At 36.1% G+C, this 17,948-nt stretch overlaps 1 protein-coding gene across 3 annotated transcripts in view; it reads right to left on the bottom strand.

Moving 5' to 3' along the window:
* LOC111087498 (uncharacterized protein CXorf57-like) overlaps positions 1-17,948 on the bottom strand; it is a 155,264-nt gene that overhangs the window by 79,223 nt on the left and 58,093 nt on the right. For all 3 annotated transcript variants that reach the window (XM_022394312.1, XM_022394313.1, XM_022394314.1), the window contains one exon: positions 14,657-14,791. In XM_022394312.1, coding sequence (XP_022250020.1) covers positions 14,657-14,791 — 135 coding nt within the window. The remainder of the gene's footprint in view (positions 1-14,656; positions 14,792-17,948) is intronic.

Below are 17,948 nucleotides of genomic sequence, written 5' to 3'. Positions count from 1 at the left end.
TGAATATATATATATATATAATTCTGAAAACAAGTGAAGTGCATGCTGTTTATTCATGGTTGAATTTATCTCTAACAAGTCACAGACACCTACTGTAGAAGAATCCTAAGCCCAACAACAACAGTACATATTTATACTATTAAGAAACATAACTAAAAGCCTTTATATTTAACAATTGGCAAAAAGGAAAGTTATATGTATGTGTGTGTGTGTGTGTGTGTGTGTGTATAACTTTATCTTAAATTCTGACAAATACACTACAAAGAAATTCCAATTATGACTTATATCAGCTGTTGTTGTCATATGACTCACTAATTTTTATATTATTTTTTTTTTTAGTATAGCATACTCAACCTTCTATAGTTTATTGAAAATTAACTAATCTCTATTTTGCTTACCAAAATTTCATAATTTTCTGTGATTTTAACAATTTTATTATTCTTTGCATTAAAATGCAACATCACTTGTCATTTTACAATGCCAGTACTGGCATGAGAATGCCAAAGTACAAAATAGTTAACACTAATCACCAGTAAGAAACTGCTACTTTTGACTTCATATAATGGATACTCTCTCTAAACTCATTTTTTTGTTCATAATTTCTCTCACAAGGCTTTACTGAAAACATTACCCAAATCCATCACCCACAAGGTACAATGCTTTATCATGAGCTACACTAAACCCACTGCTTATACTACTAGGTTACATTGCTTTAAATAGTTCTAAAATTCCATCACATGATACAAAGGACCAGTCTTCACCACAGTTTTAAAATCTAAAGAGTTTGAGATATGCTAATCAATGTACTAGATGAGCAAAAACTGTCAGAAAGTGTACTACTGGTAGTAGAAATTGCTGATAGATTTGTTTCCACTCTCTGTTCAGTAGGACAGTTTTTGCAGATTAGAATTTAACTTCACCTTAACTAGTTCTTTGTATTTCTGTCTCTGTGTATGCTTTAGAGTTGTTGTTTGTCACTATTATCAAAAGCTAAGCAAGAAACAAGTCATCTGGCAATGGCTGACATCAATATGAATGTTCATGACCATTACTGTCATGAATTTGTGCTTTACTGTGTGGCAATATACTTTTCTACACTACCCTGAAAATATGAAACTTGTTAAAGAGGCTTTCTCAAGCACCACTGCTATGACAAATAAATTGCTCAAGCAATACAACACCATATGCATGTATGTTAAATTAGCAAAAAATTGATGATGTCTAGTAAAACTATCAAGGTTTAGCTATTTCAGGACACAACTGACAGAGACGTGCATGCTCTCACATATGACAATTGAACAATGTGCAGCTAAAGCTTATGTAAACAGAAACCATGACAAGAAGTGCAATTTGACAAAAGCTGGTTCCCATAGTTCAACTTGAAAACTCAAAATGTATTAAGTAAAATGAATATTTAATCACCCCTCAGTTATTCTTTATTAGGTTGGAGGCAATGGGGGCAATTAGTCTACTCACAATATGACTGTGTGTGTTTCTGTAACATGATATTATGTTCCATGTTCAGCTTAACCAAATATGTAGTTAAAAAGTAGGAAAAAATAGGAATTTTACCTAAAAATAAGGAAAAACAGTGAAAAGGAAGGAAAGGAGGGTGCATCAAGAGGTCTGCATAGCATTGTAGCACAATACAATTTGTGGATAATTATAATTACCAAATTAATAATCCAGACTACCAGTAACCTAAAAAATTAATTTTAGGCACTGATTTCCTATTATCACTGACTAATACAAAAATATTGGTAATTTTTATGAGGATCTATAACCTGTAATAACTAGGTGTTAGCTTGAAGTATTATCTGTTTTGAAATGTTTAATTTATAAGCTCTATGTACTTTTAAAAGTACATGTGATTTCAAAGTTTTTAAAAACCTTTATTCAACTCAAAGGTACAAACTTTAAATCCAGCCATAACAATAAGGTTAATCTTACTATAACAAACATTGCAAGTATATATGTATGTATGTACCTATCTATGCATGTGACTGAAATAATAAATATGGCTCCATGTAATGAATGGCACAAACAAATATCCATATAAAAATTTCACATTCTGGGTATTCAAGATTCAGACAATTAGAAAAACAACTACAATACGTGCAACAACTACTTTATTACAGAGCACAATTTTCAATAAAAGTACTCTCTTCACAATAAGAACATGATTTTCACTAGGACTGTACATGAGAGTTTGATTCTATCTTTATGGATAGATGAGTGGCTGGATGGAAGAAAGCAGACGGTTCTTACAAATGGAGTTCAGTCAAACTGGATTAATTTCACAAGTGGGGTATCTAAGGGCTCAGTCTTAGGACCTTTGCTCTGTTTCATTTACATCAATAACATAGATGAAAGAATAGTCAATAAATTCCTTAAATTTGCAGATGATATTAAGGTCTTGGGTGTTACTAGCTGTCAAGAGGATGCTGCTGATTTACAAAAGGATTTAGATCATTTAGTGAGTTGGGCAAATAAATGGCAAATGGATTTTAATTATAATAAATGCAAGGTAATGTATGTGGATTATAATAATTTGAATTATAAGTATAATTTGGACAGTGTCATGAAAGAAAGGGATCTTGGTGTAATAGATGATCAGCCTCTAAAGCCATCCAAGCAGTGTGCTGTTGCTAGCAGTAGGGCAAATAGGATTTTAGGTTGTATCTATAGAAGTTATAATTTTCCTAAATGAAAATGTATTTCTCAGAGGTACTTCTTTGTGCTCGTAAGATTAGATTTTGTGCTGCCCTCTGTATGTGAAATTTTGTCAGAAACACATGCTACAAGCCTTCATCATCCGTATGTTGGAATCCAAAGTTTCAACATGTCTCTCATGCAAATCCTCATGCATTCTCCACCAATAGGAAAGCACTACTATCACGTGATGCATGTGACTCCCAGTACATGCCACCACTGAACTATCATTTCAAAGTCTGACAGAAGATGCGAGCACCGGAAAATTGTGGGGAAGACAGGTGGGAAATGTGAGCGGAGGGAAGAACCTATCAGAAATTAATTTTCATTTAGGAAAATTATAATTCCGATAAGGTACTCTCCCACATCTCAGAAGATTAGCATGAATCCCACATTGAAATGGAGGAGGGATCGGTGTGAGGAAAGCACATATATCTTTCCCAGAAGCATCTGGAGGACACCCCCCAAAAGTGAGAGACACAGATCAGATTAACTGAGGTGGGGCACCATACCACATCTGAGCCAAATATCTCCTCGCCAGGAACAATGACATTATCAGGAGGACCAAACTTGGGGGAACATGAAGGGAGTACATCCATGTGGGAGAGGATAGTTTAAACAATGTGATCTGAAACAGAAAGTAGAATCACTCAATCCCAAGATGGAAAGTGGGCAAGTGAGAATGTGTCCCATGGTGTAGAGTGGCTACGGCCATAATCGGTAAGTCAACTACATCAAAAACCTCACTCGCTGAGTACCGACATCCTCGTGAGGGTAGAATGAGGATTATACCATTTTCACCTCAAGCTCCAGAGTCAAGAGGAACCTAATATTCGACTCCAGGAACTCACAGGTTAGCCTAATGCCAAGGATTTGGGAATGTGTCATCAGGAATCTAAGGGAAGTCCAATGCATTCACTTAACCCCTGCAACAGTGAAACTAGCCTGAAACAACCCCAGATTGGTAACAACCTCCTCACCAAACAAGGGAAAACCCAGTAAAGAAGCAGAAACGGGCCATCTAGACCTTCTACGACCCACAACACAGAAGACAAGTTGAGAGGGGAAGATGAATAACCCAAAATTCATGTGAAGAACTTATGTGATTTATTCACTCAATCTCCAAAACCTCACTCATTGAGTACTGACACCCAAATGAGAGTAGAAGGAGGGCACCTAATCATAGGGGTGAACTGCATTTGAGTGTCTCAACAAATCCAGAGCATCTTGTAACTCCCTCTACACTGGCCTACTCTGAACTAAATGGTTATATCTTTGTGGAACTCATCCAGCAGGTTGCCTCCATGGTCAACCACCCCAGCCGCTTGGAACTGATAAGTGGCAAGGACTCCCATACTCCACTGGAAGAAAGGGATGAAAAGTGCAGTGGAGAGTCTGAAGGAACTGCAACATCCGAGACAAAGGGTGATCATGAAAACCTATTTTGAAAAGCAGACCACACCAATTTACTGAATCTAGGCATGGCAGGGATGGGCAACAATCCCCTTCTGCTTTACCCATGCTGTCCATGGGTGGTACCAGTCCAGGACGGGCATATAGTGATGCAATTATAATGTGAAATTTATATTCTAGTGATCTTGTGAAACACCCCATCCTAAGGGTGAGCATACATAGCCATGGAAAATGTATAAGAATCAACATGGTTTACAATGCAACTTTTGTATCAAGATGTCTGCAAATGGTTACGGCCATCTAAGTGGAACCCATTCCGAGTACAGACAGAATACTTGGTCAGGCAACATTTCCCAAAGAGCGGAATTGGGAGTGAAGCAGGGGCCCCTGAAAGAAAAGAAAACATTAGTAAAGACTTACCTCGTGTCACAGCCATGCCAAAGTCTATAGAATAGTTACAGGTGGCATGTGATACCCCGAGGAAGCAGAAACAGCGATGTGGTGTAGGAAGTGGGAGATGAACGTGTGCGGAGTCATTCACATACCCGAATCACAGAATCTCCTTCAACGGTTGAGGAAGACGAAAGGCATGGGAGAAGTAAAGTGATGAATTTGACGTGAAAAAACATGAAAGAGATCACACTGTGAAAAAGTCTAGGAGGAATAGGCCAACACTGAGTGTGAAAATATCCAACCTATGATGCCTGCAGGCCAGAAGGAGGAGGAAATACACCTTCAAAGAGAGGTGAAACAGGGAACTCATACACAGAGGTTCAAACGGAGGTAAAGTTAGGGCACAAAGGACTATGTTAATGTCCCAGTCTGGAAGCAATGAATGCCTTGGTGGCTGACAAAGCAAGAAGGAACGGATCAAAATGCAAAAGACATGGGAAGCAAAGATCTCTTGGAAATGGGAAAAACAGAAGGTATGGGATAAAATCTAAGGAGACTGAAGAACCCATCTCAAAGAGCCGCGTGAGAAATCCAGATATACAGGCAACTGTTGAGTGAGAACCCGAGAAATCCCGAGTCAATGCCCAGGAGCAATAAATGCTCTACTTGCATTGATAGACTGCCAAAGAAGAAGGACAATTAGAATGGGCTAAATGTGAGGCTACTCTGCAAGAAAAACTGGAACTCCTCACCAAGGACCTGACAAAAGCCAGGCAAGAAGACAGAGGAAGGACAGCATGGGATGGAGCAGTGATGACAGTGGTTGACAAAGCAGGTTGGGATGGAAGGGAAGAGGAAGGGGATGGACAACCTGCAGTTGGAGCAACCAAGGTTGAGTGGGCCAGTAAGGAGCAATCAGAAGGACTGTGCACAGAGTGTCATGGATGAGGAGACCACTCAATGAAGTAAATGGATGGGAAGGTAAACATAAAGGAACAGATGAGACCAATCCTGGCTGAAGGCATTGACAGCTAAGACTTGAGGATGGGGAACTGGAGACCATGGGACCACTCCATGGGATAAATGAAATCTGGTTGGAAAAGATGATTGGCTACAAGATTGAAAGCACCCAGTACATGACACACAATCAAACGAATTTGATGTGTGTGAACCCAATAAAGAAGATCCATAGTGCAAAAACAATGGGATCTGGACCTAGTGCCACCTTGGTGATTGATATAAACCACCATGGTAGAATTGTCGGAACGGCTCATAACCAGCTGGTTGGTGTCAAGAGAAAGAAAATGAACCAAAGCTCAACAAACAGCCAGGAGTTTGAGAACAATGATGTGAAGAGAACTCCTCACAAACCAACGACCCAAAATCTCATGGTGATCCACCCAGGTATCTCAGCCTTGAATGGATGCACCCGTGAAGAGATGTAAATCTGGCCATGGAGGAGAAAGCAGGACCCCTGCTGATGTGTGGGCCCTGTTCAACTACAAATGGAGATTAACTACAAGGGATGAGGGAAGGGATGTAGAAGCTTCCAAAGGATCCCAGGAAAGGTTCCATTGATCATGAAGGACCCATTGAAGAAACTGCATACAGGGACTGCCCAGAGGTATGAGAGGGGTCATGGAGGACTACATCCCCAAAAGCAATAGAACCTTGCGAGCTGCAAATGAGGGAAAAGACATAGCTTTCAGAATGGCCTATTCCATAGAATGGAGCCAGAGAGGAGAAGGTTGGGCTCAACTGAGATGGGTGTTGCTGAAGAAAACAGCCAAATGGATAATGTATTGGGTAGGAGAAAGGAAAGACTTCTCCAATTTGACCAATCAGCCCACCCGTGCAGCTTCGGCCAGTAGCTGATGAACGTGACAGGCTGATTTCTGTTCGGAAAGAGCAAGAAGAAGCCAGTTGTCCATATAAACATAGAAGTGCAATACCATGGCATGAATATGTCGAACAAAGGAGTGGACCACACAACAAAATACGTATGGTGCTGAGGCAAGGCCAAAAGGTAAGGCACGAAACTAGTACACAACTCCCTGATGGACAAACCGAATATATGGATGTGAAAGCTCCACCACAGGAATGTGTATGTAAGCATTGGAAACATCCACCTTGGTATCTAAAGACCTGGAGTAAATGTCCATCAAAGAGAAAGGTATGTTTCTATGGTAAAGAGAGGAGTGTAAACATACTGATTGAGATGGGATAAATCGACGACAGGACAGTCCCCAGTCTTCTTGGGAACCATAAACAGGCAGGAGTAAAATCCTGCGAACCTGGTGTAACTGGTTTGATAGCCTATTGTGCAATGAGATTTTGAACCACCTTTAACAGATGCTCGTGTGTCAAGGGATCCCAAGGAGAAGGGAAGGTAATGGGAACACTGGATAAGAGAGAGAAAGGGGATAACATATCCCTCCAAGAACATTCTGTGAACCAAAACATCAGCGAGAAATGGTCTCCACAAATGAATAAAATTCAAGAACCGAGTCAGTGTCACAGCCCAAGAGGTCCCAACAACAAACAAACCACTTTTGAAGTGTGTGAGCTGAAGATGATAGACAAGCCAATGTAGAAGTAAGGATGGAGAGGATTTCTGCAGAAAACCCCTCAGGGGTCCTGTGAAGAGCCTCTGATAGAAGGTGAAGGGAGGAAAGGTACCTTAACAGGGTCGTGAGAGTGAGATGAAGGCTAGAAAAATGGGCTTGGGTAAGATGAACAGGGTAATCTAAGTTCACCCCCCAAACAGGTAGAACCGACCTACACAACTGTTGGTCGAGGAAGGGAAAGTCTGCCCAATCATAAGTATGGATGGACTGAGGCATACTAACACACTCCTCCAATTAGTCTGTGTGAACCATAATATCTGGGGAATGGAAGAAAGACGAAATAGGGTCGGGAAGTTGTTTCCTGTAAGAGTAAAAGTCTAGGTTCATAGGAAACAGGTGTAAGAAAGATAAAATCTGAAAAGACTGAAAACAGATGAGCTGAATCATCAAATAGTGAACAGGAAGGTGCAGCAAATTTCAGGGTGGAAACAAATGACCAATATTGTTGTCAGCCTGGCCTGGCTCGTAGGGCTCATGAGGAAGTGGGACAGAAGAAGACGAGATAGGTTGGCTCATATACCACTCAATCTTTCGGCAAATGAGTGATAATATATCCCCGACGGGTCTCCCACACCCATGGCTCAAAATATGGCATCAGATACTGGCAAAGTGGTGATCTTAACTTCAAAATTCACAAGAGGGAAAAAACAGCAAAAATGAAGAAGTACTGCTTTAATAAAAATATTAACTTCACAACTGTTAAGTGTAGTAAATAAAGTTAAGAAAAAAAAATTAACCCACTTCAAGGTAAATGAACAATGTAAGAAAGAACATCTGACCCCTTTGGAATGGGTTGCCTTCAGATGTTGTGGGGACAGTAAATTTAAGTGAGTTTAATAGAAAGCTTGACAAGTATATGAATAATAAGGGCTGGCTTTAAGATTTTTTTAAATTTGCTTATCTATAGTTTTAGTTTAGTTTAGAAGATGGAACACCCGAGATGAACCAATAAGTCCTATTTTGTTCCTAAACATTATGTTACGTAATTTGTAAATAGTACTAAAAAATGGAGTTCTTAAAAGCTTATTTTTTCAATAAAGGGTACCACTTTTAATATATAAAACATTACAGTTTGTCAGCACAATCCAAACACTTTTCCCCAGCAATAATTGTCAGAAAAATCCTTTTTTAGAAAATGTTAACTTTTTCTAAATTTTTTGAATGAGGTATGAATACTATGATTAGTAATTAGTAGCATAAACAGCTTGGTATAAATAACTTAACCCACTTAAACTTGAGGTCTTAGATATTATTTACTTAAATACTAATGTATTAATCAAAATTAAAACTAACAGCAACCAGTGGTATACCATAACTTAAGGATACTAAGTTAATTATCAAGTATTTAAATATATGCAGTATTGCATTTCATATTTTCAATATGGTGATTTAGTTGTTTGCTATAAGTTGTTGTTAATAATGGTGATACAATGATTGAGAAACTGTTAAATATCTATAAACAAGGATACAGATATAAATACCAGAAGACAATTAGTTCAGAATAATAAATAAGTTAATAAGTAAAGAATGTGAATTCTGTGAAGTATCCAATGAATTTATTGTTAAAGAAAAGTTAGTTCAGGGACAAAAATTTAATCAATGTTGGACAGTCAGATTTATTGCATTTATTCTGCCATTCAGTTACTCAGTGAATTATATGTTTGCTTATCAGTCAAAGCTAAGCAAGTGAAGCTACTTTACAGTCTCAGCATTTCTGTTGAATGCAAAAACATTATTTGTGAACTTAGGCCTAGAAATTCATACAAGCAAAAGCAGCTTGTATCAAACATTAGAGAAGAAATAAACTAATTTTCCCGCATTCCTTAGATGTTTACGTATTGTTTCATGAGAGAAATCAAATTTCAGGGTCATTTCACAAGTGTGTTGCCTTGAGTTAGACTCAACAAGCGTCTTCAGAGCATCAATATCAATTCCAACGTGTTGGCCCCTGCCATCACAGTTTTTAAGGCTAAAGTCACCTGAACGAAATTTGCTGAACCATCGTTGACACTTATGAACGTTCAAAACATTTCCATAAACTTCTTTGATATTCTTTGTGGCTACAGAGGCATTGTTTTCCTTCTTGTATTCAAATATCATTATATGCCAAATGTGTGTCTCATTGTGTGCCATCACTATAAGGGATTGGAGTACACTAAACTTTACATATTATATAGGCTACACTAACATGACATTTAGGTGGTTCGTTTAACTATTATACATGATGTACGTTCTTTGGGCAGTGGTCAATGAAAGTGTTTCAAAATACAACATTAATTTGTTGACGACCTAATACTTTTGAATTCAAATCCTTTTTATTTGTCATGGCACTGGGCATGCAATCAGTTGTTGTTTGTATACATAGACAAGCTCACAGATATCTTTGTGTGATCTTGTTGACTGCTATGACTCTGATTCTTTTAACTGAATTTGCCTAGACTAGTGATGTTACACATGCAGTAATATGTTTTCAAGTTATATGGTTGTATATAGAAATCAAATATTTGTAACTGCGAAACTAAGCCAGTGTTTCAATGTTTAAATTACAAAACTGGATCTTAATTATTAGCAACTTCTGACAAGCAAGATCATGACCTAAGTTGCATGTGATGAACAACTATCTGCATGATACAAGGCTGCAAAGGCTGTCATATTGATTGGACATTGTCATAGTTCATTAGCATGCTGCAAACATGTCACTGTTTAACCAGTAAAACTCTGTTTTGCTGGTAGAAACAGTACAATTCAGTTAATACAAATTAACTTTTATTATCCAATTTTGTAAACAAAGAGTCAAGATATGGCATCAGCCTGCTAACAGCTCCTGCAAAGCATTTGATGGTGGCTAATTACAGCCGCTGTGCATTTTCCAAATGTGAAACACTGAGAGATACAGAGAGATTACAACAAGACTGCAGAAGTATGGAAAGGTTTTAACAGCAAAATTGAGTTTAAATCAGTCATCTCTTTCTCCATCTGCCCAAACATTCCAACCTAAAACAAATTACTAAAAAGTATAGAGTAGGAGAACCTAACTGATCTACACTTATTACCACTATGACTGTGCCATCTGTTACTGTAGGCCTCAATATAGAAGCCAAAACATTGTCTCCTTTTCTTTCAACAGGCAATTGTAGTCCATTAAAGTTCTCAAGCCTACTATGTCTACTCTGTCTAAGTTTTACTGAAATAAAATATCAGGAGACATTATAGGCCAGCCATCTTGAAAATTTTAACAGATACAGTCATCACTTCAACTTACTTGCCTGCTTTAACCTTTTCCAGATGGGTCACGGGTCAAAGGCCATGTCATCGCATTTGTTGACTTGCATTCAAAATTTTACTGAACTACTATTTCATGAATTCATGTTAATAAGTTTGGTATCAAACTGTAGATTATAATTAAACTTTTAGTATTATACATTATTTAATTTCTTAATTTAAAAGTAAATGTTAAAAAACAGTTAAACATCGATTTTTGTGTCTCACATGGTACGTTGAATGCAGCACTGGTTCAAATTAGATGTTTGTGATGTCAAAATACTAAGTCTATAGCTTTGTATGAATTAGAAACTCAAATTACTGATAATGACAAGCTAGAATATAAAATAAGAACTTCATATCTTTTCTGTTTTCTGATATATCACTCATGTAAGGAATCAAACACAGTGGCTCCACTTACCTGTTTCCAGTTTTGGAAATGCTCCCTCATATACACTTACTTTAACATGTGGCATGTGAATAACCATTCAAAAACTCAGAATGTCCCCCTAGTGGGTTTCTCAGGTATTTTAACAGACTTAGCACCGTTTCTTTTTTTGAACCAATACTTCAAGGAGGTCGAGTATGTCTTTGGTCTGCTCAAAATTTCATATTTTTTTAGAGTGAAATACAGCTTAATTACTAAGATTGATAAATTATAGTAGAATTCTATGGTATCAATACAGTAATTTATGATTTTTTGGTTATTCAAATTTATACATAAAACCTAAAATAAATTGTGTTTCATATCCTCCACGTGCAAAATTTTAAAAGGCTTAGCAACCTATGTCAAGCAGCAACTGAGTATAAATGTTGCAACTAGAAGAGATAATTGTTTACTTTACTTCTTTATTTACTGTTCTATGTTTTAAGAAAAATAAGTTTAAGAACTTATTTCTAAACAGCAATAATCTATATACATATATAATGTATAATAATGGAAATGTGACTGTATTTTACAAAATGCTAGTCAACTAAAATGTAGCCAAGACAGGTCAGTGTTATATTATTTGATACAGTAACAAGAGTGCTCGTGCACGGCGTCATTGTAACTTGTGTATTGTTAGCCAGGCATGGCTGAAATGTCATTATAATAAAAATAATAAATACATATAAATATATATTATGATATTTAAGCTATTTAGTCTAAACATTTATGTTTTCATGTTATAATTTGTAGTCATTCTAGAATGAAAAATACATAATTTATATATATTTCCTAATTTTTTTAATGTGGTTACGAGATCAGTCAAATCGACCCAACCCATACAGAGATTCGTCACTGAAAATAACAGATAAAATATAAAGTTTTTTCTTAAGAAACGTTTGATAACTATCTAGACATTATAAAATTTGTGCATGTTATTTTTGAAAATTTTCTGATGCACAAATGTATTCTGAATCTTAAAATGAAAATAATTTTGCATGTTGGATAGGCAACATGCAAAAAGAAGAAAAAAGGCATGAAAAAACATTGCTTAACAAACATTAAGACTAAATAAAAATTATAATCTGCCAAATATCATTAACATATGCTTACCACTTTAAGAGTTATAGCACGAAAACTATAACAAGCACAAAATGGTTACAAGGTCAGTTCCAGGGACCGAGACCATGCTGAAAGAGTTAACAACCACCTTCTTTTCCTCATCAGATGCAGAGATCTACAAATTCAACCTAAATGTTTGCAAATTAAGTTACAGCTTCCATTCTATCCCCTGATATTAACAAGATCCTTCAAGATACCCAAGCAAAACTACTCAAGACCATTCAGATTTGGAGAAAAAAATTAATATCCAAAGTAAAATTATGAACTTGAAGAAGAAAAATTGGAAAGGCTTATCCAATTATCTTATCCAAATGCTTCATGCAAAATTATATGAATTCATTGGCACATGACTGATTTATGGATGGGGATATGAGAATTAGGCTGAAGCAAAGTAGGTTACATCTTTAAAGGAAGCTCTGCAGTTTGTGATGGAACTAGAATCCATTAAAGATGTAGATAAACTACTGAGGGCAGCATCAAGAAGTTGCAAGAATATAAAATCTTATAGTATTGAAATTTTAATTCCTCGACTGTCTAGAAAAACTGAAAGCATTAGTTAGACAACTAGTTCATAGATAAGAGGAAATGAACCACAAAACAACAGTTGTTTCACATGTAAAATGAAAGGACATGTTGCCAGGAACTGCAAAAAAACACCTTTATGGAAGAAGGACATCAGAATGAGATAACTGTTATGTATGGGGGAAAGCTGGCCATTTAAGTTGAGACTGTAAGGAATAAACAGATGTTATTAAGCCTATGAGACAGAGCCCAACCATATGAAATGATCAAAAAAGAAATAACCAGACATTTAGAAAACAGAAATTAGTTGGATTAATGGAGCAAAATTCAGCTGGGAATTCTCCATCTGCCCCAAATGAGATAAGTTCATTATTTGGGGAAAACCATCCACAAGTCCATGAGTTTATTAATGGAAAACTTTACAGTACATTGGTTCTTCAGCTATAATAGTTTGAGTCGATTTGGTAATTAATAGTTGGAAACTGCTTCCATAGATGAAGAAAGAAGAGGGAGGGATTGATACAAACTGTGGACATAAATTACTAGCAAGAGGAAAGTTTGAAGTTACCCTTATCATAGGAAGCTTCTCTGTACCTCATGATGTGTGGGTAATTGATATTGAAGAAAACTGTGAAGTGAGAACCGACTTCATGCAAGATGTGTGTGAGGTTAGGCTAACTTCAAATAGCTTCACAGTTTATGTCCATAACATGCCTGTTCACTAAATGGCAATTACTACAGCACAGGTTAAACTGTGGCATAACAAAACCAAACACTAGGGTATGTACTGAAGGATTAGTGATTGAAAACGTAAATCAGAATGTGATAGAACAAAAAAACTCCCATGATGTTAATGCTAATAAAATTGGATTTCATCAAGATGGCATTATATGGCTGAACAATTCTCCTCAAAAGAAAGGGCAAACTCCTAAGTTAAATAGGCATTCAGAAGATCATACTTTATTCTGAAATTAGGTCGTTTACAGACTCCAAAATGACAAGTAGTCCAAGTCAAAGGCATCCACCATGATCATCTTTGGAAGTACAGTGGCAAAAGAATGGACAAATGGGTAGCTCCAGAGAAGAAATTGCCTTTGCAAGACTTCAGAGTCTCTGTTAAAACTACTTCTAAAGGATCATCATACCACCTACCTACCTAAGGAGAACCTCACAATGACAGAACAGCAAGTGATGATAACAGTCAAGAGGTCATCCAATCTGTATCTAATAGGTGTGGAAGCGAAAACCACCATAAAGTCTTTCCGAATGGACAGTTTAGTGTAGTATTATATTTCTGTATTAGGTCTGATTTAGTTGTTTGCTAGAGAGAGCTGCTAATAATGATAATGTAGTGATCAAAAGACAGCAAAATATTAACAAACAAGACTCCATATATAAATACAAATCACTATTTAGTTCAGAATAGTAAATGAGTGATTGTGTAATAAATGTGAATTCTATGAAGTATTCAGAATTATCATTGATTAGAAGTTATTTTAGTGTCAAGAAAGTTATTCAGTGTTAGATAATGAGAGTTATTACATCTATTCAGTCACTCAGTTAAAGAACTGGGCAATTTAATTGACTAATGTCACAAAATATTCAATTAATCAAAATTAGTTGATCTGATTTTTACTCTTTTGATTATTTCAATAATCAATTAATGAAAATTATATGTAAATCAACTGTCATGAAAAAACCAACTACTTGAAATTAGGGTTTCCTATTATTAAAAAAATCCAAGTAATCAAAATATTGCCATTGTGTTTGCTTGTTGTTAAGTGCAACGCTACATAATGAGGGCTAGGGGATGCCTCGTGATTTGAGGATTTTGTAATATCAGTAAATTAGAAAATTCAGAGTTCTAGCATGTAAAGATTAATGTTTTCAAAGTCATGAAAAATGACTTACCTATGGAGAGACAATTAAATTTTGAATGTAAGAGGTCATGACATGCACATTTTGACTGAGTCATACACATAAGATTAATAAAGATGATTCATTCTTTGCATTAACCTGGGTCTATCCTCTTTCTCAGACTGAGTAATTTAGAGATTTAGCTTATTATGTAAAAACATATCCTGATCAAATCTCCTGTTATTATGCAAACCAGTTTTTATCAGGATATACCAAACAAATATTAAAAATGTGTGAAAAAACAAACTGATATTTGCCTTACCCTTTTTATCCCATGCAGGTCCATATGGAATACTCTGGATCCATGGATTAAGATAATATAGCCTTCCAGTTTCCAACGGATAAGGTCCAGTCTCACGTTTAGACATCGTAGGTGATTTTAAGAAAGGCAAATATGCTGTTGAGTATAAAAGAAAATACTTAGTATTGATCATTCTGGGCAGTTATAAAACAAAGATGAATAAATTATACTAGAAATTACCACTTTTGGAAGCAAAACATTTTGGTATGATTGACATTTATAAATTTTTTTCATCTAAAATATTTTTTGAAACTTAGTCTGGAAGTACTATACCTTAGATACTATTGTTATTATTCCTTATAAATAAATATGTAAGAAATTTACTACTAAACACAAACAAATAAATAAAACTTTTAAAATTAATTATCTAATTAAGTACTTTTGTTATGAACAAACAAATGTAATTATGGAACCTATGTAAATATATCCAGAAAAATCTAGAGATCCTCACAAGTGTACTGACACTATATATTTGACATTTATTAATAATTTGATTTTATCACTCAAGTCATATTTATAACATACTTTCATGTTCATAATCAACAATTACAGCATAAGTTTTGAGAGTCCATTTGAATTATTGAATGTTACATCAAATATGCATAACTTGACAAAGAAATGCACATATACAGTACAAGAAGAAAACATTTGCATGACTTCACAAGAAGGGGGAAACAATGCACTGGAGAGTCCATAGGAATGCTGCTGACGATAGTGCAATGGGTGACTTGCAACACCATACTTTGAAAAGCACACTAATCCAGTGACCTACACAACACAGATCATCAGGGATGAGCAGCAATCACCAGCTGCTTTACTCTTGTCACAAAGGAGGATCTTGAGATGCAAAAAGGGCCTCTGCAAAAAAAAGGTAGAAAAAAAAAAAGGAGCATTAACCCACTCATAGAGAAATCGTGGAGCACAAATGGTGATGGGAGGAAGACGAAAACCTAAAGAACAGGAAACAGCCAGGTGGTGAAGATAATGAGCATTAGGAGCAGTGAAGGTATGGGGAGTGGTCCATATACCAGCACAGATGATGTCTTTAAACAGATGAAAGAAATGAACAGCCAGGGACATGGTAAGATGATGGATTTGATGTGAAGGGACATGGAAAAGACAACAAACATCCAGTGAAAGGGAAGAATAGGCCTGGTAAATCCAAACCATAAGGGTAATAGGAGAAAGGTCATCGGACTGGGAATAATTCCAAGGAATAAACACATGGGAATGAGAACCAAGGAAAAAAGCAGTATGTGCTACTTAACAGTGGAGAGCCTTGACTGAGCAACGTAGGCGATCTGGGTCAGAATGGTTATAAATATGATAACGAAAGAAGGGAGATGGGTGTGAAAGCAGAATTACCCTCCCAAGCATCCAAAGTTTTGAGCAGGAAAAAAATGATCAGGGAAAAGTACAACATAGAAACTGTGAAATAAAGTGTGGTGGACATCAACAGCAAACATGTCTAATCGATGACATCTGCATGCCAACAAGAAAAGGAAAAGGATCTTCAAGGAGAGGTGATATAAAGAAAAGGTGGACAATGGATCAATCGAAGGAAGGGTAAGGGCACGGAAGACTACAATGAGGTTCCAATCCACGTGAGATGCCAGACAAGGGGGATAGGTGAGGCAGATTGAATGAAAAAAAAAGGAAGGACAGGTGAATGGAAGACCCAAGCTTATCAAAAGAATATACAGAAAGATACTAGATACTGTCCCACCAGCGTGTCACAGTGAAGGGCAGTTGAGAAATCATAGGAAATGGGAGACAAAGATAAAATATAATATCCTTGATTTATTATGTTGACAAAGGGAGAAAGAGGCCTGGGCACTTCCCCCAAAACAAAATGTGACTGTAAACCATAGGCAGAAGGAGGAAATAGGCTGTCAAATCAAATCCTCATTCTCAGGCATACCTGCACATGGTATTAGAGGACAATCATCCAGCAAATCAGTAGACTGTATAAAGGTAGCCAACTCCCTTCAAACCAAAGCCGTTACTTCCTGAGAAGATAAAGTTTGCCTTGATGCTATTGAAGTGGCGTAATCACAGCATCAGTGTTAGTTGCCATGGGGAATTGCAAGTTCATGACGAGTGGAGTGGATTGACAAAAAGGAGAATTGAAGAAAGTTAAAAAAAATAGTGAAAATTAAAAAAAAAATGGTTTGAAAAAACAGAAAAAATAGATGTGTGTCTAAAATAAAACTCAAAACTTAAAAAAAATTATGGAACTAGTTAATGAAAAAAAAAAAAACTTGAAAAAAATTATAGGAACTGTTAATGAAAAAAAAAAAAAAACTTAGAAAAAAAATTAAACACTCAGTTGGAAAGCACAAGTGAAAACGCATCCTATCAGTATGAATGTCAATCGAGAAGTGATTACAGACTGCTCCAAAGACAGGGCACTAGTTACGATAGGAGTTGTGTCACTCTCCTATTGGTGGAGAGTTGCTGTGTGATCATTTGCATATTATGCAGATGAGGGTGGGTAGGAGTATCAAGGCTAGTGGCGAGAAAAAATTTGCATGTATAGAGGGCAGTATAATAAAAAAAAGCTATTTGTGAGAGGAAGTAAGATATCATATCAGAAGATACTTTCACTATAATTATATAAAAAACTTTGAATTAACCAATGTTGACCATATGGTCGTAAAGTAACTTAAGTAAAACAAGGTTAAAGTAACCTTAATATATTCTGTAAATGATTACCTCAGGTTATAATTCAGTAATTTCAAAGCTTATATCTTTATTTCTAGTGATATGATTGATATCCAAATAAAAACAGTTAAAAACAAACATTTCAAATTTTGTAGTTCAAATTAAATAGTATTATATTTAGAAAAAATTACAAAGTCTACACCTAAATTCATATTTTAGCATTCATAAATGGAATTTCTGTTTTAAATTATTTTTCAAGTTACCACTTTAAAAACACAGTACTTGCATTTGACCTATTTTGGACATCAACAATAAGAAAAATATCTTTCTTGCAAATATTCTAACTTCTAAGCAACAAAAACAGATTCTGTAACAACTCTGTTATAAGAGCTTCAGGTAGCAGTAGGCAACACCAACTAATTAAAACAAATCTCTAAAGTATATATACATTGAATCTAAGTTTCAAATGGACAGCAACTGCCTGTTGTAGAAACCTACAAATGTAGAGGACGAAGTTTCGAAAGTCTTCCTCCTTTCGTCTTCAGGTCAGTGTGTGTGTGTGTGTGTGTGTGTGTGTGTGTGTGTGTGT

This window comes from Limulus polyphemus, unplaced genomic scaffold, assembly GCF_000517525.1.
Source record: "Limulus polyphemus unplaced genomic scaffold, Limulus_polyphemus-2.1.2 Scaffold2227, whole genome shotgun sequence".
NCBI classification, from domain to species: domain Eukaryota; kingdom Metazoa; phylum Arthropoda; class Merostomata; order Xiphosura; family Limulidae; genus Limulus; species Limulus polyphemus.
This window is presented reverse-complemented; position numbering and strand designations above follow the sequence as displayed.